At 33.9% G+C, this 22,583-nt stretch overlaps 1 protein-coding gene and 1 long non-coding RNA gene across 13 annotated transcripts in view; one reads left to right on the top strand and one right to left on the bottom strand.

The window, feature by feature from the left end:
- The window catches only part of UBE3A (ubiquitin protein ligase E3A), a 95,354-nt gene that overhangs the window by 54,749 nt on the left and 18,022 nt on the right, over nucleotides 1-22,583 (top strand). For 8 of the 12 annotated variants that reach the window (XM_070571985.1, XM_070572042.1, XM_070572015.1 and 5 more), the window contains 6 exons: nucleotides 704-1,011; nucleotides 7,646-8,892; nucleotides 17,079-17,223; nucleotides 20,274-20,479; nucleotides 21,116-21,280; nucleotides 22,411-22,566. In XM_070571985.1, the coding sequence (XP_070428086.1) occupies nucleotides 704-1,011; nucleotides 7,646-8,892; nucleotides 17,079-17,223; nucleotides 20,274-20,479; nucleotides 21,116-21,280; nucleotides 22,411-22,566 (2,227 nt within the window). The remainder of the gene's footprint in view (nucleotides 1-703; nucleotides 1,012-7,645; nucleotides 8,893-17,078; nucleotides 17,224-20,273; nucleotides 20,480-21,115; nucleotides 21,281-22,410; nucleotides 22,567-22,583) is intronic. The other 4 variants (XM_070572054.1, XM_070572082.1, XM_070572065.1 and 1 more) reach the window with 1 other exon arrangement.
- The window catches only part of LOC103540210 (uncharacterized), a 203,200-nt gene continuing 187,161 nt past the window's right edge, over nucleotides 6,545-22,583 (bottom strand). Inside the window, exon 8 of the long non-coding RNA XR_011525944.1 lies at nucleotides 6,545-6,656. This is a non-coding gene — a long non-coding RNA (uncharacterized lncRNA). The remainder of the gene's footprint in view (nucleotides 6,657-22,583) is intronic.

Here is a 22,583-nt window from a genome sequence, read left to right as displayed (position 1 = left end):
ATAAAGGAAAGCTGGATTGATACTTTAAATAGATTCTCATTTTCTTTTTAAATTTTTTTTATTTTTGACTAGGAAGATTACTCATAAGCTAACATCTGTTGCCAATCTGTCTCTTTTTTTGCTTGAGGAAGATTGTCCCTAAGCTAACATCTGTGCCGGTCTTCCTCTATGTTGTATGTGGGACACCGCCACAGCATGACTTGATGAGCAGTGAGTAGGTCTGCACCTGGGATCCAAACCCAAGAACCCTGGGCCACGGAAATGGAGTATGAGAACTTAACCACTACGTCACCAGGCCAGCCCCAGATTCTCATTTTCTTAATGTTAATTTTTAAAGTGATAAAATACTAAAACTCTTAGCCATATACCTTGTGATTTCTCAGCTGTTGTGCTAAGCAATTTAAGCACATATACCATTAAACAGGCTTTTTTCCCCTTTTTTTAAAACAAAGGAAATTATGTTGTATTGAAACAATGATTCTGATAAGCAGTATTCTTTATCATAGTATCTTAGGAAATATTTATCAGATATTTCAGTAGTTAAAAGTTTTGTGTAAATAGTGGATCTCCATTTTCTATTCCTCATCTTAATATGCAAGTTTATTCAGTGCTTGACTAACTTTAGCCTTGCTGATGATCTGTTGAGCTTTGTACCTGAGAGCTGTACTAATCACTGTGCTTATTGTTTGAATGTTTGATACAGGAAGCGAGCAGCTGCAAAGCATCTAATAGAACGCTACTACCACCAGTTAACTGAGGGCTGTGGAAATGAGGCCTGCACGAATGAGTTTTGTGCTTCCTGTCCAAGTTTTCTTCGTATGGATAACAATGCAGCGGCTATTAAAGCCCTCGAGCTTTATAAGATTAATGCAAAACTCTGTGATCCTCATCCCTCCAAGAAAGGAGCAAGCTCAGCTTACCTTGAAAACTCGAAAGGCGCTCCTAACAACTCCTGCTCTGACATAAAAATGAACAAGAAGGAAGGACACGGAGCAAGAGATGATTTTAAAGGTAAGATGTTCTATTCTTAATTGAGAATTTTTGACTGAAAACCAGATTGGAGATTTAAATAATGTGTGAGGGTTTTTTGTTTGTTTGTATTGTCTAATTGCTTGATATCTGGACATGATAGTATAGTGGAACTGTTTTCTTTTTATTTTGGTAAATGACAGAACTAATAATTGAGTTTTACTGTTCTAATAGTCTCTAATTAGAAGCAGATTATACCCAAAAGTTCTTTTGTTAATGGATTGATTGGAACTTTTAAACATTTTCCACCAGGGAAAATGTATTGTAGTAGTTAATCTCCTAAACTAGGCTTCAGAGTTTATTTAAATTATAGAATAGCTGGATTAAATATCTGGCAACCCAGGCTGGGGTTGTGGAACCCCAGCACTGTCCGGTGAAAGAAGCAGAAAGAGGGAGCATTGGTCTTTTCCTATTTCTGAAGGCAAGGCAAAATTTTGTAATAGTTACCTGAAAAATAATTTAATTTTTCCTTCTAATATGTCTTTTCTATATCCTGCTCATCTTCTCCCAGGCATTTGGCATACTCCTGCTGCCAAGAATCACCACCTACCAATGGCAGTCTTCTCCCAAGCCTTAGTTTTCTAAATGATCCTGTATCTCAAAACTGTTAAAACTTTTTTTAAATGCTCAACTCCAAGCTTTCTTTCCCTCATTGAAGGTAATCAGTATCAGTAACGAGGTAATCGAATTTGTGAATGACTGGCATGGCTCAGTCCTCCTAGAGGTAATTATGTTAAAAGAGGAAGCTTTTTGTTTAGGACATGTATAAGTTAGAGAATACTTCAAAGTTTTCATTAACACTATTTGAATCAAGTTTAAATTAGTGAAATTGAATCGTGGTATAACTTCTACTCTATTTCCACAATAAAGTTCTTTACATAACTTTATACAACTTTATTGCTTCAAAATATATAGTTCTGTTACATGAATAGGCTCACACAATGTGGATAAGTAGGTGAATGTTGTCTATATGTATAATGCAGAAGCTGCACTAACTTCATTATATACATTTCCCCAGCAAGTGTACACCATAGAGCAACAGTTATTAAATGTAGAACGTGCTGGCAGTTGAATGCAGCCATCCATCCATTATAGTCCAGAAGAGGTGTACCCATCCTCTTTTTGGCTATGTGCTTTGTCTTAGAGGTGCTTATTGAGTGGTTATTGCCAGTTCTTGTGTACTGTTTCTGCTCAAGTTTATGTAATTTTGCAGTTCCTTATACTTTTTCAATATGTTAGTAGCCCCCACTTTCCCTCTTTTTTTCCTGCAACATTGTGTGTTTACTGTAGTGTTTTTGTACTAAAAATTATAAATGTAGGGCCAGCCTAGTGGTGCAGCGGTTAAGTTCGTACATTCTGTTTCGGCAGCCCAGGGTTCACAGGTTTGGATCCTGGGTGTGGACCTACACCCTGCTTGTCAAGCCATGCTGTGGCAGGCATCCCACATATAAAGTAGAGGAAGATGGGCACGGTTGTTAGCTCAGGGCCAGTCTTCCTCAGCAAAAAGAGGAGGATTGGCAATAGATGTTAGCTCAGGGCTAATCTTCCTCAAAAAAAAAAAAAATATATATATATCTATAAATGTAAATGTATTAACTGCACTAGTACTTTTATTTTGATTGTTAATTATATTTGTTAGTTCTAGTTACAAAGTTCCATGGATATTGAATAGTCTGCCTCAGACTATTTTTGCCTAAGAGTTTTTTCATGTGTAAAAGTTTTTAGATTAAGAATATTTTCAGGAACACACATATCACAAAATACACAGTTATATATCATACATAAATGTCTCTTCATTTAATGTTTTCTCAGTAGAACACCTCTTTTTATTGATGAATAAAACTTTATGAGTATTTATATCTCGAGTTATGTTTTTTAATTTATGTGTGAAAAACTCAGTTCAACATTTTAAAACACTGGAAAAATTATTGGTCTATTTTATTTAAAATTAGTAGAATGTCTGAATCATTTGAAGATGTTCTGAAGAGCATGACATGTCACCAAAGGGTGTGTGTATCTATAATGTGTCTCTAAGGCCACATTACTGCATGCAGAGCAACTCTTTGTTACCAACTTCATGATTTGATGTTTAGGAAACCAAGTGTTTTACATCCTAACAGGATAGCTATTTATAATAGTTATTTACTATGTTTTGGTTAGATTTTAGGGAATTAAATAGGAGTTTTGCCATGTCTTGTAAGAAAGTATTATCATTTTTTCCAATTAACATAATGGGAAATAAGCTTCCAGTTAGCAGTTTCACACTTTTTAGGAAGTGATTCTGATGTTAACAGAAGATAACTATATATCCTTAATAGACAACCTGAGGATTAGTTCTTAAAGAATTAAGTCCCATGAAAGAAACTCTGTAGGTGCTGACAGTCTGGTAGTAGGGTTCAAAGATCAGATTTGTGGTGTGATGAAATTTGGTATTTTGTGGTTCAACTTTTGGAGGCTATTCATTCAATGATCACTTGCATATTATATTGTGTTTTACTGTGAAGCAAATAAAGTAGAGATAGGAATTGTACTAAGAAATTTTGTATGTTGTACAGTACGTGTGTAAAGGTCCATTTGTCACAATGAAGATAGGATTATCTACATGACTCTAAAATTATCCTCTGCTTAAGTATTTGATGACAAGTCTGTCACTCTCTTGATGAAAGGGATAGATTAAGCCTTTTGTCAGTATTATATTGTTTGACCAATATAATTCCACAAAGTTAATAGATATATATCATTTGTTCTCTTTTCTGTAAAATAGCTGAATAATTTACTCAAAATGACAAAAACTCTTTATTTGAGGTGTTCCATTTTTATTTCTTTCACAATTCGATACTGTTTTTACTGGCCTGTATAGCAGTACCTTAGAAAAATGGTCTTGAAATAATAGTAAACACTGTTTTTGGTTCTTTTTTGAGGGAGATTAGCCCTGAGCTAACATCCGCTGCCAATCCTCCTCTTTTTGCTGAGGAAGATTGGCCCTGGGCTAACATCTGTGCCCATCTTCCTCTCTTTTATATGTGGTATGCCCGCTGCAGCTTGGCTTGATAAGCGGTGCTCAGGTCTGCACCCAGGATCCGAACCAATGGACCCCGGGCTGTCGAAGCGAAGTACATGAACTTAACTGCTATGCCACCGAACTGGCCCCAGTGAACACTATTTTTTTAAAGTTTGAAGGACTGTTTTATAATTTGTAGAGACATGTATAGGAATTGGAAAGTTTGAAGGTGATATTATTTAGCTTATTTTATATATCAACTAATAAAAACTGTGATTTTTTTTTTTACTACTCAAAATATGAGTTAGTCTGTTTGCCCTCATTTATCAGGAAAACAAACCCTCAGAAGTCCACCAGTAGACTTCCACTTAGGTCATGGGCAGACTTGTGTCACATGCCATCCCCCAGGTACAAGAGAGAATTGGAATACTAGTGTGTGGTTTTTATAGTTTCTCTTATAATGAAATGTCAGGGAAAAGGGAGTGACTAGATTTGGAGTTAGCCAGCCTACAGCGTCTGCCCAGGTATGTTAGAGAGTTGGAGGAAAGACAGTAGTTTCAGAAGATCGCATTTCAGATACAGATACAGATACACTTTATTTGGAGTTCAATGTAATCTCAATAGAAAGTTTAAGTTCACGTATGCATGTAAACTAAGACTCTCTTGGGGTACTGTACAGCATTGAACAAGACCTCTTTCTTTCAGTTGAGAATGAGGTCCTATGGTCCATCATTAGAGGTTTCATATCCTTTTAGTAATTGAGTAGTCTTACCTGTCAACAAATCCTCGAGTGTTTTCCAAAATGCCAGACAAATAAGATGGTCATTAGGGATGGCAGAAAACATACATACACACACAAATAACATAGAGCTTTCAAGTTTTTGAATTATCTCCGCCCAGAGCGTTCATTCTTCCCTATATTAGCTATTAAAACAGCTAATATAGTTGATTTGTAAAGTGAAATTTGATTATCTTTTGTTTAAAGGATATTTTCACTTTTTTCTTTTATTAATGAAGTTTGACTATAAGATTGGAATATTTTTATTTCTGTTTTCATGTGAAGTACAATCATTTATGCTATTGTTTGACTTAAAAAATTTATTTTATCCCCAGTTATCTGATATTCATGCAAGTCATAAAAGAAAAAATAGTGTTATCTACGTATATTTCTCAGCTTTGGTAGGGTGAAATTTTGTGATGATGTAGGCTTATCTCAGATAACAAATGAGAGAATGTAGGGTGGTTTTTTTTTTTTTATGATAATCTTGAGAGTGAGTGCATTATAGCTAAGCTAATTTTAATTTAAAAATTGTTAGTTTTTTTCTTTCTTTTTTTTTAAATTGAAACTCATGGTAAGTACCAGGGAGTTTTATGACTTAAGGTGTTAAATCTACAAGTTGTCAATTGTATGATGATCCCAGGCATTGGGATTTACTACTCTTTGAGATGGGATGATTTGCATTGTTTTACTTCAATCACTGTACTCAGTGCTTTCTATGAAAAAGTCAGATGTTATGAAAAGTCAAACTGCATGAAATAAATTAACATTTGCAATTTGGAGTTTTAGAAAACAGCATGTTAAAATTCATTTTGTGTGTGTGTGCTTGTATTTTCTTCTCTAGTAAGACAAGTATAAGAGAGAGAACACAGGGACTTTCTCTAACGTATTTCATCCACTGGCTCTCCCCTTTAATACTCATGCGTTTTATAACCTCCAAACTTAGTCTTCATTTCTCTCAAGAGTGTATGTATAGATTTAAATTTTGTTGGTGAAGAGAATGAGAGCCAGAGGTTTGTCTGAAAAAGAATAATGGCAAATATAAAAACAATCTACTGGCAAAAAGTGATAATGGAGGTCTAAGCTACTATATTTAGAGACAGATATGAGAGGGAAGTAAGATGTGTCCCTGCAAACTGCTAAAAATTCTTTCAACCCTGCAGTGGTTCATGGCTCCAGAGAATTTTATCTCAAAAACTCTTGAAGTATTTTCTTCTCTGTTTCTTCTGTGATTTCATTAGAATTTCAACTTGTTAACATTAGTACCTCTGAAAATATGTAATAAGTTGGTATTCAGTATAGGCTTTCATTAACTCCTATCATTTTGCCTTTTATGGTATTATTTCTTTATGTGGAAGAATGGATATAACAGAAAAAAGTAGTAAAACTCCCTTGGACTTAAATACTACAAGCTGTAAAAACAAAGATAGTATTTCAGCTTATGTTACTTATAAAATTTATATTAAAAGTACCAGGAAGGATTAAGCATAACTTAGAGGGATGGTCATTAGTGGTATTTTAAAGACTCTGAAGGTAAGATGAGGAAAGGTGAAATGCTTCTATACTAGTGAGGATTAGCTAGACTACAATATTAAGTAGCCCCCACAAAGAGCACCAGCTTAAAAAACAGTGGAAATTTAGCTCACCTAACAGCCATGATATTCTAGGTTGGCAGAGACTTCTGCTTCGTGCAGTCATTCAGAGATGCAGCTGTTGTGGCACTGTTATGCTCAACATGTAGCTTTCAGAGCCATCCTGGGAGCATCGTCCCATTAGGCAGGAGGAGAATAGCCTTTGCCTGAAAGTAGCACTTATCTCAAAAAGCTGGGAGATGTGGTTCAACTTTGCCTAGGAAGCAGAGGAAATAATTTTTGGTGACTGCGTAGTAGTCTGTTTCACCTGTCTGCTCATAAGTTGCCTTCTTCCTACTCTATTTATTGCTCCATGACTATTTCCTGTCACTCTGTAAGGTTTATTCCAACCTGGTTCCTGCCTGCAAATGGCCATGTAATTTAAATTTAATATGTAGTGTATTACTGTATCGACTAGTATACAATATATTACCATATATTACTGTATATAATATAAATATACATTAAATTTACTGTACTTGGTTTTATTATACCGCATTCAAAAGTAGGACAAGAGCTGTTTCCAAACAGGATGCTGAAGAAAATCTTTAAACCTGCCTTCTCAGTCTTTTGAGTGCAGAGTACAGTCATGCACCACATAACTAACATTTCAGTTGACAAAGGATCACATATATGACAGTGGTCCCGTGAGATCAGTACTGAATAGCCTAGGTGTATAGTAGGCTATACCATGTAGGTTTGTGTAAGTACACTCTGTGATGTTCACACAACAATGAAATAGCCTAATAATGCATTTCTCAGAACTTGTCTCTGTTATTAAATGACACATGACTGTAGTGAAATAAGGAAGAAACTTCTCAGAAGAATAACCGTGTTTCTGCTCTTAGCACGAGATTGTAAGAGGTGTATTGTGATGAATCAGCACATGATATCTTGGTTCATATTTACAGTTAAAGCTGCAAGTTAATATATTCCATGATTTTGAAAAGTGTTTGAGTAAACAGTAATAAAAGCTATATATTATTGAAAGAATGGATGAGGTTGTTGCTGATAGTAGTTCATTGGAAAAAATAGGTAAACATATTTTGTTTATTGAATCAAGTATTAGATACTTTTTAAAAGTTGTAAATCATAAAGGATATTGAGTGCAAAATGGCTGTTTTACTTTTCATTAAAACTTACTAAAACAAAGTAAACATACATATATTATGAAAATAAATATTCTTTTTTTCTCTAATTTTCTAGATGTGACTTATCTAACAGAAGAGACAGTATATGAAATTCTTGAATTATGTAGAGAGAGAGAGGATTATTCTCCTTTGATCCGTGTTATTGGAAGAGTTTTTTCTAGTGCTGAGGCATTGGTACAGAGCTTTCGGAAAGTCAAACAGCACACCAAGGAAGAACTGAAATCTCTTCAAGGAAAGGATGAAGACAAAGATGAAGATGAAAAGGAAAAAGCTGCATGTTCTGCTGCTGCTATGGAAGAAGATTCAGAAGCATCTTCCTCAAGGATAAGTGATAGCTCACAAGGAGATAACAACTTACAAAAATTAGGCCCTGATGATGTGTCTGTGGATATTGAGGCCATTAGAAGGGTCTATACCAGATTGCTCTCTAATGAGAAAATAGAAACTGCCTTTCTCAATGCACTTGTATATTTATCACCTAACGTGGAATGTGACTTGACATATCACAATGTATACTCCCGAGATCCTAATTATCTGAATTTATTCATTATTGTAATGGAGAATAGAAATCTCCACAGTCCTGAATATCTGGAAATGGCTTTGCCATTATTTTGCAAAGCAATGAGTAAGCTACCCCTTGCAGCCCAAGGAAAACTGGTTAGACTGTGGTCTAAATACAGTGCAGACCAGATTCGGCGAATGATGGAAACGTTTCAGCAGCTTATTACTTACAAGGTCATAAGCAATGAATTTAACAGTCGAAATTTAGTGAATGATGATGATGCCATTGTTGCTGCTTCAAAGTGCTTGAAAATGGTTTACTATGCAAATGTAGTGGGAGGGGAAGTGGACACAAATCATAATGAAGAAGATGATGAAGAGCCCATCCCTGAGTCCAGTGAATTGACACTTCAGGAGCTATTGGGAGAGGAAAGAAGAAATAAGAAAGGTCCTCGAGTGGACCCACTGGAAACTGAACTTGGTGTTAAAACTCTGGATTGTCGAAAACCACTTATCCCTTTTGAAGAGTTTATTAATGAACCACTGAATGAAGTTCTAGAAATGGATAAAGATTATACGTTTTTCAAAGTAGAAACAGAGAACAAATTCTCTTTTATGACATGTCCCTTTATATTGAATGCTGTCACAAAGAATTTGGGATTATATTATGACAATAGAATTCGCATGTACAGTGAACGAAGAATCACTGTTCTCTACAGCTTAGTTCAAGGACAGCAGTTGAATCCGTATTTGAGACTCAAAGTCAGACGTGACCATATCATAGATGATGCACTTGTCCGGGTAAGTTGGGCTACTGTTTAAAAATTAGTACTAGATCAAATACCTAATGATGGGGAGATTGTGGTACAGTTCAGTGAATTCATTTTATAAGTGACTCTGAAAAAAAAAATATATGGTATATAGCATAGGAACACATGGACTTTTTTTTATTGTAAATATAAGTATTATACTTTTCTTGTTCCTTTCCAGGTTTGTAATGTGTTCCACAGAGTACTGGTTGTCTTGTATAATGATCACTCTCTTTGAAAAAGAAAAAATTTTCCACTCTCTTTTCAACTAACCCCAAAACCTTTTCCATTCAGAAGAGAAGTGGACGTTAGGAAAAGACCAGAGCACAGGAACAAGGGGAAGATGGAAATGCCTAATAATAAAATGTCAAGTCTTAAATGGGAGAAATGGTACAATAAAAGCATACCATAAAATAAGTGGTGTCCAAAAATTCCATCATGTAAAATTTAGAGTTGCATCATTGTGAAGTCGATGAAGTGACCTGGGGAGGTTGGTGCATGCTGCTAGTAGGAGTTCCTTCCAGGTCACTCAAAATGTTCCTGTATGACACTGCCTGATTGTGGTAGTTTGTTTCTGCTTAAATACCCATATAGACTACTCTGGGTCTTAGTTGATTGGAATTTTAGGGAAAACAGCAACTATTCCAGGAATCTTGTAGGAGTTAATCTTCCAGGATTAATGGTACCTGTTTCATCAACCCAGTCCAGGGAGATTGAGCTGGGAGGATACTGGGAACACAAACCCGCCTTCTAACTTCCTGTTTCTCCAGATAGCTTGCCTTGTGTTCATTCCTTCCCTCCAAGGAAATAAGAATTTTAGTGCTCCCATTCAAGAATGCAGGCCTGGCTAGAAGACAGAAAGCAATTGCTGATCACTTTGTACCAAAATTTTCGTTTGTCAGAGGGTGCTTTATGACAGAGTTTTATTGTATTCATACTGTTAGATATCCCCGTCATTGCTGGTTTCTTTTCATCAACTTCAAGTAAAATTTATTATCAACTAAAATTAAGATATGGTCAACTTTCTGTACTAACAAAGGATAAGATCCCATGACACAGACTATTAGGAAATAGTGATATTTATTTTAAAATATGTTTTAGTTTTAGAATGATTTGTCTGTGTCTGAGAATTCATAAAACTACACCAGTGGAAAAAGTTGCTTGACATCTCGGAAATTTAAAAGTTGCAAAGGTTCTGTGCCTCTTTTCTTTGTTACTGGTTTTTAAAATTACCAAATATGTTTATTCTGTTGAAGAAAGGTTCTGCATTATTTAAGCAACTCAGGCAGTTTTTCAACAGACAGAAATGGGTATTAACTGCTTGGAGTAATCATTGCTTGCTTTCTGGTGCCCTTTTATTTTGCTTACATAGTTTTGAGCTACATGAATAATTAATATACTTAATAACTGATCATCAGGCAGCCAGCAACTTATTTTACATAGTTTAACAGAATGGTAAAGTATCAGATAAGGATGTGAGTGAAGTTTTATGGAATGCACATTGAGGTCTATCTATGATTTTCTATTGTTAGAGCAGAGCTACAAATCCCAAAACTTACACATTTTATGTTTGGCTTCTTGGGTTGGGATCCTTTCGTTTGCTTCCAGCAAAAGCTATGACTAGCCTTTAAAAGCAATGAAATTACTCTCTGTAAAATTCAATCCGGCGTTGAGGAAAATAAAAAAGTCCGCCTTCCGTATCTGCCTTCTGCTCAGAAATCTGCCTAGCTTTATTTCCCACCCCTCCCATCCCACCATAAAGCAAGGTTAAGAACCAAGAAAAATTTAGGTACTTGTTGTATACTTTATTTATTTATTTATTTGGTGAGAAAGATTTGCCTTAGGCTAACATCCCTTGCTAATCTTCCTGTTTTTATTTTTTGCTTGAGGAAGATTAGCCCTGAGCTAACATATGTGCCAGTTTTCCTCTATTGTGTTTGTGGGATGCCTGCACAGCATGGCTGATGAATGGAGTAGGTCTGCACCCTGGATCCAAACTCGTGAACCTGGGCTGCTGAAGCGGAGCATGCGGGACGTTAACCACTCAGCCTCGAGACTGACCTCTACTTACTTTACTTTTAAAATTATCTATCTAGGATTTTGAGGAGACAGTTAGCCATTTTCATTTATGAGGACTTCCTTTAAGCACGTGTTAATGTCAAATTAACTGTGAGCTTTTTAATTTTGCTAGCAAATTATTGTTTTAGTGAGTTCTGCTTAGTTATATCAAAACAAAATGATGATTTGACCTATTATATATCAGGATTCACTAGGTAATATCTGTACTTGAATATTATAGTTCATAAAAGAAGTTCACTTCAGAAATCTGTGAGTGAGGCACTTTGTTAAGCAGTAGAGATAAAAGATGAATGGTGACCACTGAGAAACTTGTTAGGGGCTCTAAATGCTCACACTAAGCAGATTTTACTCTTAACTTACTCTTAACATTCTTCTTCCTTTTCTTTCTTTTTTTTGTTTAATAACACAATGTGAAAATGTTAGAAAAATAAGCATTAAAATAGGTCTTGGAAGTCAAATTGATAATCTACCTATTTTGGGGGAAATATTCGTAGTAGGTGATGGTTATTATTGTTACAGTATTTTAGTAACAAAAAGCAGACAGTTTACAACAAAAAGTAGTTTAAGGTCATCTTCTCAGGTGAACAAACTCTCAAAAGTACTGATGGATTTTCCATACCTTATTCCTCAAGGATCTGCTTTGCTTTTTTTAAGCCTTATTCTTCCTTTTATATCACAATTTGACAACCAAAATAAACCTATTGACTGCTTCTTATGACGCGCTAATTTTCAACTACAGAGTGGGGTCAGGAAGAGAAGACGGAATGAGAAACTTTGTCGCGAGCTCAATATTAATAATTATATAATTAAGATTGTAGGATCCTAAACTTTAAGAGCTGAAAGGAGCCTTGAAGTTCAACTCATTAGTTTATAAATGAGGCCCAGAAAATACTACATATATGACACTCTTGAGTATGTTTTCTCTTGGGTCTTGTTTTTCACTTATTAGTTGTAAGACTGACTAGCTTAGAGGAAGAAAGAGGGGTAGTAACTTAATTAGTAATTAGAGGGTTTTTTTAAAGAAAAGTATGTTCAACTGAGACTAGCAAATTGTTTCCTAACTTGAGTTTTTAGAGGAACTGTCCTTGATGACAGCAGAAGAATTACTGTGTACAGTTTTTTATTGAATCTAAGATACCATTGATCGTAGGACATGCTATTATTTTATTACTACTGAAAAAGAAAAAATGCTGCCAATTAGTTGTCAGATGCTATCGGTTGTATGGTATATCCTGATTTCAGAGATGTTTAAATGTCAAAACAAAAATGAATTTCAGAATCAATGAAATACAAAATATAAGTTGTCTTTCCACAAACAGGTATCTCAGAATTATTTAAGAACTACTCCCACACCGTTAAGGTACTGGAATATTTCCCCCTAGGACTTATTTTCATCTTTTTTTTGTTGTTATTCCTTAGAAAACAGTACAGTGATAAACATGAATTCAAAACTCTGCTTCCATTTGAATGAAAACAATCCTAATGTGATGGAGTTTTTACATTATTTTACTAATAACATTTATCTATTTGTATGTTCTTTTAAAAATAGATAATTTGTCATTTTTCTTAGACAAAGCATTCTCAAGGGAAGAGTATAAAAAAATTTTTTTAGATTACTTTTATGTTAGGAGATTGGGAGTATGAGTATCGTGGAAGAAGACAATATTGCCATCTATAAAGTGCCCCAAACTGCCTTAATATCTTGAATGGGAAATTTGGGGTTTTTTTTAGGAAAAAAAAAACACAAAAAGCCAAGGTTCTACCCTCTAGAGGTTCAGATTAGGAGGTCTGGTGTGGAGCCTAGTAATCTATAATTCCGGTAATACCCCCAAATATTCTGATAAAGCCAAACTGTAAACCGGTGTTTGGTAAGATGGCTGTTGATACAGTTTATGTATACATATTTATTGAGGCCATTTTTATATACAAGTACGTATTTAGGAAACTTTCAGGCTTTAAGAGGATGTTGAGGATAGCAGGCTTAGAATAGGGCTTGATGGTGGTGTGAGACTTAGTTTAGTTTAGATTAGTCAGGGAGCCCCAGAATTTTGAGTAGAGATGTAAAGACGAAAAGGAATGGCTGAGATGTAGAATTGGATAGGAAAGTCCAAAAATATGAACTAGAACAGATAAAGATAAAGGTGGTAGGTACAAACGAAGAGCACTCCTACTGCGAAGTTCTCCTCAATCCTCTCAGAATCACTTGACTGTTTTTGGGGAGGCTCTAACAGCACTATCTAAACCAGGCCCCACTATTTTTATTGGAAAACACACTTAGTTATTATTGAAACAACACTTCTTTTATTTATCAGCTGACCTACAGTGCTTTAGGAATAAGATTATTCTGTGCTGCCCTGGATATGGTTAATTATATCTTATTCATTCACTACATTGTGCTTAATGCAATACCTTTATTGTTTCTTATGATTTGTTCTGATTGAAATGAAGAACTTCGTGCCTGATTTATGTTGTCAAAGTAGAATAAGAGAAGGAAGTAGATGTGCATAGATTCTCAGCACCGTATGATAATTTAAAACGAGCTTGTTAAACTCGTTAGTATTATTTTCTGTGAGGAAAATGAAACTCAGATACTGGCCTGCAGAAATTAACGGCAGAATTGGAAGTAGAACTCAGAGTTCCTGATCTCACAGGCAGATGTGATTATGTGATTTGGCCTTACGCAAACATGTAAGGTTTATATTTAAGGCATAAAAACCATTCCTTCCTCTGTTTATTGAGAAATGAAAAAATTAAATATATCTGAATAATGTAGAAATCCCATTCTAGTCAGTAGTTTAAATGTACTCACTAGCGAAGTGCTTCACTGTAGAGTCTAATAAGTTAACTGAAATAGTTTAAGCCAGCCATTCTTAGGGATCTTAGGTATTCTTAAGTATTAGGTCTGTTTTATCTGAATGCTACTACATCAACTTCAATATTCATATCATTAAAGAATTCTTTTTCAACTATCGATAAGGATGGATTTGACATGAGTAATAGTCCAAAATACTATAAGATTTTAAAGGATGGAGTTTTCTTTTTGACTCTTGTAAATCTGGCAAGTATTGATATTTTTGTATTGAGATGTCGTCCTACCTAGATATTCTGGGAATACTCTGATATCAGGTCAATTTTTTAAAAATGATCTCTCTAGGATTTCATCATCATGGCCAATTAAAAGTTCAGAAATTGAGAATCGTTTTATCCAACAGTGATGAAATCAAGAGTCTTAGTAAGAAGAGGAAGTCATATAAGGAAGAGGTAGATGTCATTACATCCAGTCTTATTGTTTGTTTTTTCCCCAGTTATCTGTCTTTTGCTAGTCTCCATATTAAATTAATACAAAATATACCCTACTTTAAGAACACCTGTATATAAAAATCCTGGTCTTTATACTAAATGAATTCAATTCAAGTATGCACACAAATTCTCCTTTTCAGAATGTTCACTGACAAATTCTTCCAATTTCCAAATATCCTACTGCATTCAAGACAGCTTTTGATTTTAAAAATTCAGTCTTAAATGGTATGTGTCGATCACATAAAGGGATATACCTTTATAGTTTAATTCTGAAATGATTCTCTGATGGAACACTGGGTTGGAAGTGGTTGTTTTTAAGAAAAATAAAAATAAATGCAGCTCCTTACTTAATAATGGCCTTCATCAAAATGATTATTGCTAAATTTTACTATGTAGAGAACAATTAAAAGTAAATTCTTTTAAAAGGTAGGCTACCCATGTATACATAAATAATGCAATATTTTACAGAATCAATGTATATCTGAGAATGTTAATCTAAAATAGATAATGGTAAATTTTCATTGGCAGAATTCACTTGCCACCTATTTTTCGAAGTATTCTTTTTGCATATTTACTTTTGAATATACTGATCCTGAAAGTAATGTATATAGTAAAAAAATGAAAAAGAAAAGCATAAAGAAGAAAATAAAAATCACTGTATTTTAAAAAAGATTACTGCTAGTCATTGAGGAGAGGGCTGTAAAGCATAGTAGTTAAGAGCTTGCTTCTTGGATTAGAATCTCTGTTCTACCATTTACTAATTCTGACTTGAACATGTTATTACTTTAGGGTCTCCATCTATAAATAATATTACCGACCTAATAAGGTTGTTGTGAAAATTAAATGAGTTCATCTATTTAAAGTGCTTAGAATAGTGCCCTGGCACATAAGTGCTATGTATTATTGTTGTATTATTACTCGAATATTTTTGTTCTGTAATATCTGGGATGTTAGGTTTTCAGGCAAGCTTGAAAAAAATTTTAGAACCAATAAAATAAAAGTAACAATAAAAAGTGTTAGTACTTATAAGGCATTGTTGTATGGGGAATTCATCTAAACACTTCATGTATATTATTTATTGATATGTTATTCTCCTTTTAACGATGAAACTAAAGCAAAGAGAGGTAAAGTTATATGTTTCCAGTTATCATGATAGAACATATTGCATTAAATTGTTTTGGCACTCAAGGTGGGGAGGGGAGAGTGGAGATTGTTGGGAATGGACAGATAATATTTTATTAAGAATGAAGATAAATTTACTTCACTTGGCATATGAAGTATCTCAGGTGGAGCTAAGTCTAGAACACAGGGCCTCTGAATCCTGTAGAAACTCTCCACCAAATCCTTTAAAAGGTTTATCAGTCACATTGATACAGAGTCAGCTCTCACTTATGAATGTTAATAAGGAGGAGCTATAGGAAGCATAATCTAAATATCAGATAATCATTTTTTTTCACTTTGGACTACATTATACCTGATAGAAGCAGGTTTGTCTTTGTGTTCTAAGAGCATATATAAATAGTGACTTAACATTCCTTTAACACCTAGGCAGGTAGGAACTGGGAGAAGGAAACTAGGAATGGGTTCCATGGCAATATGGAATGTTGGCCTGATGTTAAATCACAGTTGAGCTAGGATGTTAATTTTAATTTAGTCCTCAGAATTTTTATATTCTGTTGCTTGAAATAAATTACCAACTGGAACTAATCACTTTAGGACTATAGTGCACTTATTCCGATGATGTTTGTGTTGCTTAAAACTACTTTTAAAATTCTAGTTGGAATAGTTGCAATAACCTAAACACCCCTAAATATTCTGTTTTGGCAATTTTTTTATTTTATTATCATCCAGAAGGTATTTAATGTGAATTTAACAAATAAGATGGATGATCTATTAGACATGTTGTTAGTAAGTTTCAGATACATAGAACAAAAAAGTTGCAGTATAAATATTTCACATTAGAATCAAGTGTTGATTTTATGATTAATTTCATAACAACTAAGGTTAATCACTATGTATATTCATTATTCTATAGATACAAAAAAGCATTTGGTAAAGATTTATAGCTGAAGAAATGCTAGATACTAGGGTTTGATAACTGTTACTAAGAAGTTAAAGCTAAGGATATGAGCAAGCGTGTGTCTCATCTCTTTTCAAAAGAAGTGGATATGAGTTCTAATCCATTAAAAAGTGGCAGTTTCAACTAAGTGCTATTATGAGACCATGAACTACTTCCCTGTTTAGCCAGTGTATGTTTCTTAGTAAAATTATTTTATTTATGACTTAATTGATATTAAGACTTAATTCTTGAGTTTCTGTTCTAATAAACATGAAGAACTGCTAGTGAATGAACAGTTTTGAAGTCTCACTTCCATACTCCATTGTTTTTGCTGAAATGATTTACTTTGAATAGTTACTTAGGCATTTTGCTGTCTTGACTTCTTTCCATGTCCCAACCTTACAGTCCAGGTTTGTCATACGCAATTAACAGCAAATCTAATTCTGATTTTCTACTATATATTAATATCATAACAAAGCAGTACTGAGAAAGAAACTCTCTTACAATTCTATTTCTTTTCTCTCTCATTTTTCCATCATCTGTGAGACTGGATCTTTGCCTACATTGGCTTTTTACCAGTTTGTTTCCTGTTTCCATTTAAAAAAATCCCAAAAGTCACTATCTTTTATTGGGTCCCTAACCCTACTCCTTGTTTTTATTTTGCTTCTCCTTATTTTTATTTTGTTTTCATCCTAATACTCGTAGTCATCTTGTTTTCACTTTATCTTTTCACTCACTAGCTAGAGATGATCGCTATGGAAAATCCTGCAGACTTGAAGAAACAGTTGTATGTGGAATTTGAAGGAGAGCAAGGAGTTGATGAGGGAGGTGTTTCCAAAGAATTTTTTCAGCTGGTTGTGGAAGAAATCTTCAATCCAGATATTGGTAAATATTTTAGTGATGTGATCATGGTGTCATATCTTTTTGAATTAAGAATTTGTTTACCTAGATGTATAAATATTCCCCGTTATGAAGAGCAGCAGAAGAAGGTTTTGGTATGGATTACCTAGAATCACAGATAATGACAATTTGTTGTGAGTTTTTGGGACTGATTTGTATCGCTCATTTATTCAAGTTCTTTTTTAAATTACTTAGCGAAATATTTTAATATAGGAAATTATCTTTTAGGTAAATGAAATTGAAAATACTTTAAAATGGTTCATTAGAACAATTGACGGGTTTCTTTGCTTTTTTTAGTCTAAAACGTCAAACTCACAACATTTCTGAAACAAGAATTTCATAGAAAAATGGTCTAAAGAATGTTGAGAATGTCTCACGAGTATCTCAGGCTCAAAGTTTGGTAACACTGGCTGGTATCCAATTAATTAGGTTTATTTGCTACAGGATTTCTTGGGGCTGAATATTGTAATGTTTTCACAAACTTTTTGAACTCCAGAACCCTTTTTCCACCCTGCACCTAATAATATTTGCAACCCAAAAGAGTTTTCATTGAACACAGTTTAGGAAAGACTGCTCTACATGTGTCAGTCTGAAAGTGAAGGATTTGAGTTGTACTGATGGACAAAGTGATAGACAAAGTAGGCAAAATAGAACACAGAAAATATGACAGCTTCTTGGATAGTGTACTAACTGCATAATTCTGAACTGATTCAGTTTCTACAGTATAACCACTTGGTTACTGGGTTTGCTTACTTTTAAACTTGAATGCATGTCAGTTGTAGGAAAAGGATTCCACTAAAGATACCATCAGAATTGTGAATACATGGCATAGAATAATGCAGATCGTTTCCATTAAGCTTGAAAATTGAGCTGTGATAGCCTTTTGATGCTCAGTATGTACATTGAATCGACTTTGTTATTATTCTTAGTCATATATGTACATTTACATGTAAATGGCAGTAGATATTTTGAGATCATGACATAATATCTGTATTCTAGCTAATGTTTCTTAATAATCAGAAGGCTATGTCATTAGTATGTAATTTGTTCAAATAAACCAAGACACACAAAACCATGCTTTTTTTGAGATAGAAAATTAATTTATAAGCTTCATAAGTTTGGTAAACCTTAGCTCTAGGTTCTGATGTGCTTAGAAATGTTAAACATTAGCTGTAAAGTATGCTTATCTGTAGAAATACGTTTAAGAAAAAGCATATATTAAATAGTTCTACTTGATAGTAAGGTTATTGAAATGATGGCGGTAGAAATATCAAACGGGAATATTTTAGAACAGCCACACTTTATGGTGCTTTTCTTTGAGGGACCTGAAAAAATGTGCCAAAAATGAAATCTCCTTGGACTTCAAAACTCTTATCTTTCATGTACAGAGGTGAGAGTAGTGACTTGTGTAATTTATATTCTGATTAATTTGTAGTTTATTGCTCTTGAGACAAGGATATACATTTGTGAGATTTCATCACATTTATTAATTATAATTAGTTTTTACTATTCTTGACCCTATTAATGCCGCATTTATAACTAAATGAAGTTTTTAGCACTTCAGTGGATGTTATAACTTAGGCCTGTAAAAGAGTTCAGATCTAAACTGTGAAATTGATGTACGAATTGGACAATTTTCAAACTGTTATTTTATGAGCATTAAATTGCATTAGAAAAAAATAACTTGATTTATGCTCTTATGATCAAGGGGACATTTTAAAGTTCCTTTTTATTTAACTTAAACTAAATGTGAAAACGAAGAAACATTTTTAAAGCTTTAAATAATATTAAAAATTAGTTTATTCATGTGCTCTATTGAGTTTTAAAGTTTGTTCTATTGGAAATTTCCCCCTTTTTCATACCTAATTCTTTAAATGTTTTCATTCAGTTTCACAGTAGCAACTGAAAAACATTTTAGTAAAGGGAGAAAAGTTGTAAATTCAATTAAAATATGACTTAAATTTTTCCTAAGATGTTCATCTAAAGGGAAAAAGATAATTTTGCCTTAGTAATGGTTATTCAGGTAGGTAAAACCAAAGATTCTTATTTTAAAATGAGTGATGTAAAAAAGGTCTCCAAGTTTGGGTTTTGAATAGTGAAAACCATGCGAAACTGAAAAAAGACTACAAATACAAACTACTTTTGTTTTACTTATTGGCTCACAATTAATGTGTATATTAAGTAGCTTTGGGTTTTGGACATAATCTAAGTTTATGTACTTGGTTTTATCTGGCTTTGTTAGAAAGGTGTTAGAAAAACTTGACGGGAAATTGTACAATTTTGGTTTTTTTTGTTTGTTTTGAGGAAGATTAGCTCTGAGCTAACATCTGCTGCCAATCATCTTTTCTTTGCTGAGGAAGACTGGCCCTGAGCTAACATCTGTGCCCATCTTCCTCTACTTTATATGGGGGATGCCTACCACAGCATGGCTTGCCAAGCAGTGCCATGTCCCCACCTGGCATCCGAACCGGTGAACCCCAGGCCGCCAAAGCAGAATGTGCACGCTTAACCGCTGTGCCATCGTGCCGGCCCCTGTTGTACAATTTTGAAAAAATTAAAACAAGCTTTTCCTTAATGAAATTCAGAATTGTTTTTTAAAACAGTGTCTGTGGATCAAGTAGGTTTTTATAAGTGAAACATTTTCAAATTATGATAGCTTTTTTTCCTTTTTTGCGTTTATTTTCACCCATTCAGTAGATAAAGTGTGAGTGCAAATTAACTTTTCATTTGTGTTAATAGGAGATTAGAGAACTTGAATCTAATGAACATTTACCCTGACTTCTTGGAAAATGCCACCAAAATTGCTTATTACCTTGTTTCCTTGGCTTCTTAAAATGGTATACTACCATTTGCCACAATTTATAACAATCATATATTTCAACTTTGGTTTCTCAAGTGCTGATGTAATAGAGAATAAAAATTTTGTACACCTAGTACATATAAGTTTACATATATAATTACATTTATATTGTATTGTTCATCAGTCTTTAATACAATATAAAATTAATTGTATTTTTAAAAATCATTTCTTATAGGTATGTTCACATATGATGAATCTACAAAATTATTTTGGTTTAATCCATCCTCTTTTGAAACTGAGGGTCAGTTCACTCTGATTGGCATAGTACTGGGTCTGGCTATTTACAATAACTGTATACTGGATGTACATTTTCCCATGGTTGTCTACAGGAAGCTAATGGGGAAAAAAGGAACTTTTCGTGACTTGGGAGACTCTCACCCTGTAAGTCTTCGTCATATTTTTATTCGATCTTTCAGATTTTATTTAAAAGCAAAAATCTAGTTTAAGAAAATTTGAAGTTTTCATTTGGAATATTTGTTAATATTTATACCTAGTAAGATACGATTGTTTTAATCTGTCTTAAGTACCCTAAAACTTAAAAACTCAAAGGGGAAATTTTATATGTATTGCTATCAGCAAACAGGTTTTGTAAGATTGATGCTGTAGAAAGTGTTTTTAAAAAATACTTTGTTTGTTTTTTATTGAAATCATGTGAGAATGCCGGGTGAAATCAGAGCTGCCCTGGGTAAGGGGCTTGGTGGCTACAGTTAGTGTATCTGTTTCTCTCCTCAGCCCCTCCCTAAGCGTGAGACACCTCTGAGATTCTCATAGAGCACAGTGTGAAATCCATTGCTAAACTGGTGGTGTAGGGTTTCTCAGCAGAGAGTGGTACCTCACCAATGACTGATAATCTTTCTTTAGTTTCTATATTGTAAACTGTTTAGGGAACAAGAGGGGGATACTATGTATGCTTTAATTCTTTATTGTCAAATTTTTTTTTTCTTCCAAGAAGGGTGATACAGACTATTGTATTTTGTAGTTCTATAGTAGCCGTAATTTTCCATTTCTGGTTGTTAGGTTCTATATCAGAGTTTAAAAGATTTATTGGAGTATGAAGGGAATGTGGAAGATGATATGATGATCACTTTCCAGATATCTCAGACAGATCTTTTTGGTAATCCAATGATGTATGATCTAAAGGAAAATGGTGATAAAATTCCGATTACAAATGAAAACAGGAAGGTAATATATGTTTTTATATTGTCATTGTATTTGTTGCTTTATTAACAAAATTTCAAAGCATATATGCTTGTAATTTCTAAAGAAAGTATCTAATATAGTCCATACAAAGACCCAGGAATCAAGTAACCAAGTTCCTGTAAATGAAGTAGCCACTGTTTTCTGTTGGGTATAAGCTTACGTGAGAGCACATAGTTGGGCACTAAACCCTTTTTGGACAAAGAGGACAGGAGTAGGAGATAGTGAATAACTCAGTGTGGCTGTAATATAAAGCAAGAAGCCTGATGTTTCTCATATTAGGCTGTAAAGGGGAGGGAAATAGAGATCTCATGATTAAGATCCTTATCACGGAACAAATAATAATTGCATTTAATGTACACACATATATAAGTGACTTAAATCCACTTCTGAAAAATATTCTTTAAGTCAGATTTGTGTTTTCTATTGACTCAAAAAGTACGCATCTGGAAAGAGAGAGGAATAACCCAGAGCATAACAGGAAAATTATGATAAGTATTATAATAAGCCTTTGAAAAACATGTTTACATTAATATAATTTTTGATAAAATATTGTACTCACTGAAGTACATTTTCCTTTTATGATTTGGTAAAATAGCTTATGTATCAAGTAAAACACCAACATTTTTGTTGAACTGGATATAGCAGGCAGCTTCCCAAATATTCTAGAATAGAAAACATGAGACTTCCTGGTTTACTCAAATCCAGTACATTGTGTTCTATTAAAAATGTTAGCTTTTATAAATAGATGTATATGTGGTTTAGATGTCTCTGTGTTTGCACACCAAGTTGAGAGAACCTCAAAATTGTGTTGAAGCCCAGCTTTTATATTCAGTCTTTAATCCGATATTAAAATTGATATTGTATTATTGATTATATGTATTATTAATTTATCTACATGGCCTTTTTACAGTTTAATGTTGGCTATTGCAGAGACCTGTGAAATTGTTAAAGGTATTTTCCTTTGTGTGTGTAAAGTTTAAATTGTTGAAAATATTCTTGAATGTATTTTCTTTTGGAAAATAAAAACAAAAAAGCTGTGCAGCCTAGTAGCTTGTTGTGTTTTGTTTATATAGCATATTATAAGAAGTTCTTGTGGTTAATGTTTTCTGCAGGAATTTGTCAATCTCTATTCTGACTACATTCTCAATAAATCGGTAGAAAAACAGTTCAAGGCTTTCCGGAGAGGTTTTCATATGGTAACCAATGAATCTCCCTTAAAGTACTTATTCAGGCCAGAGGAAATTGAATTGCTTATATGTGGAAGCCGGGTAAGAAAGCAAGTGTC

This window comes from Equus przewalskii, chromosome 1, assembly GCF_037783145.1.
Source record: "Equus przewalskii isolate Varuska chromosome 1, EquPr2, whole genome shotgun sequence".
NCBI lineage: Eukaryota > Metazoa > Chordata > Mammalia > Perissodactyla > Equidae > Equus > Equus przewalskii.
This window is presented reverse-complemented; position numbering and strand designations above follow the sequence as displayed.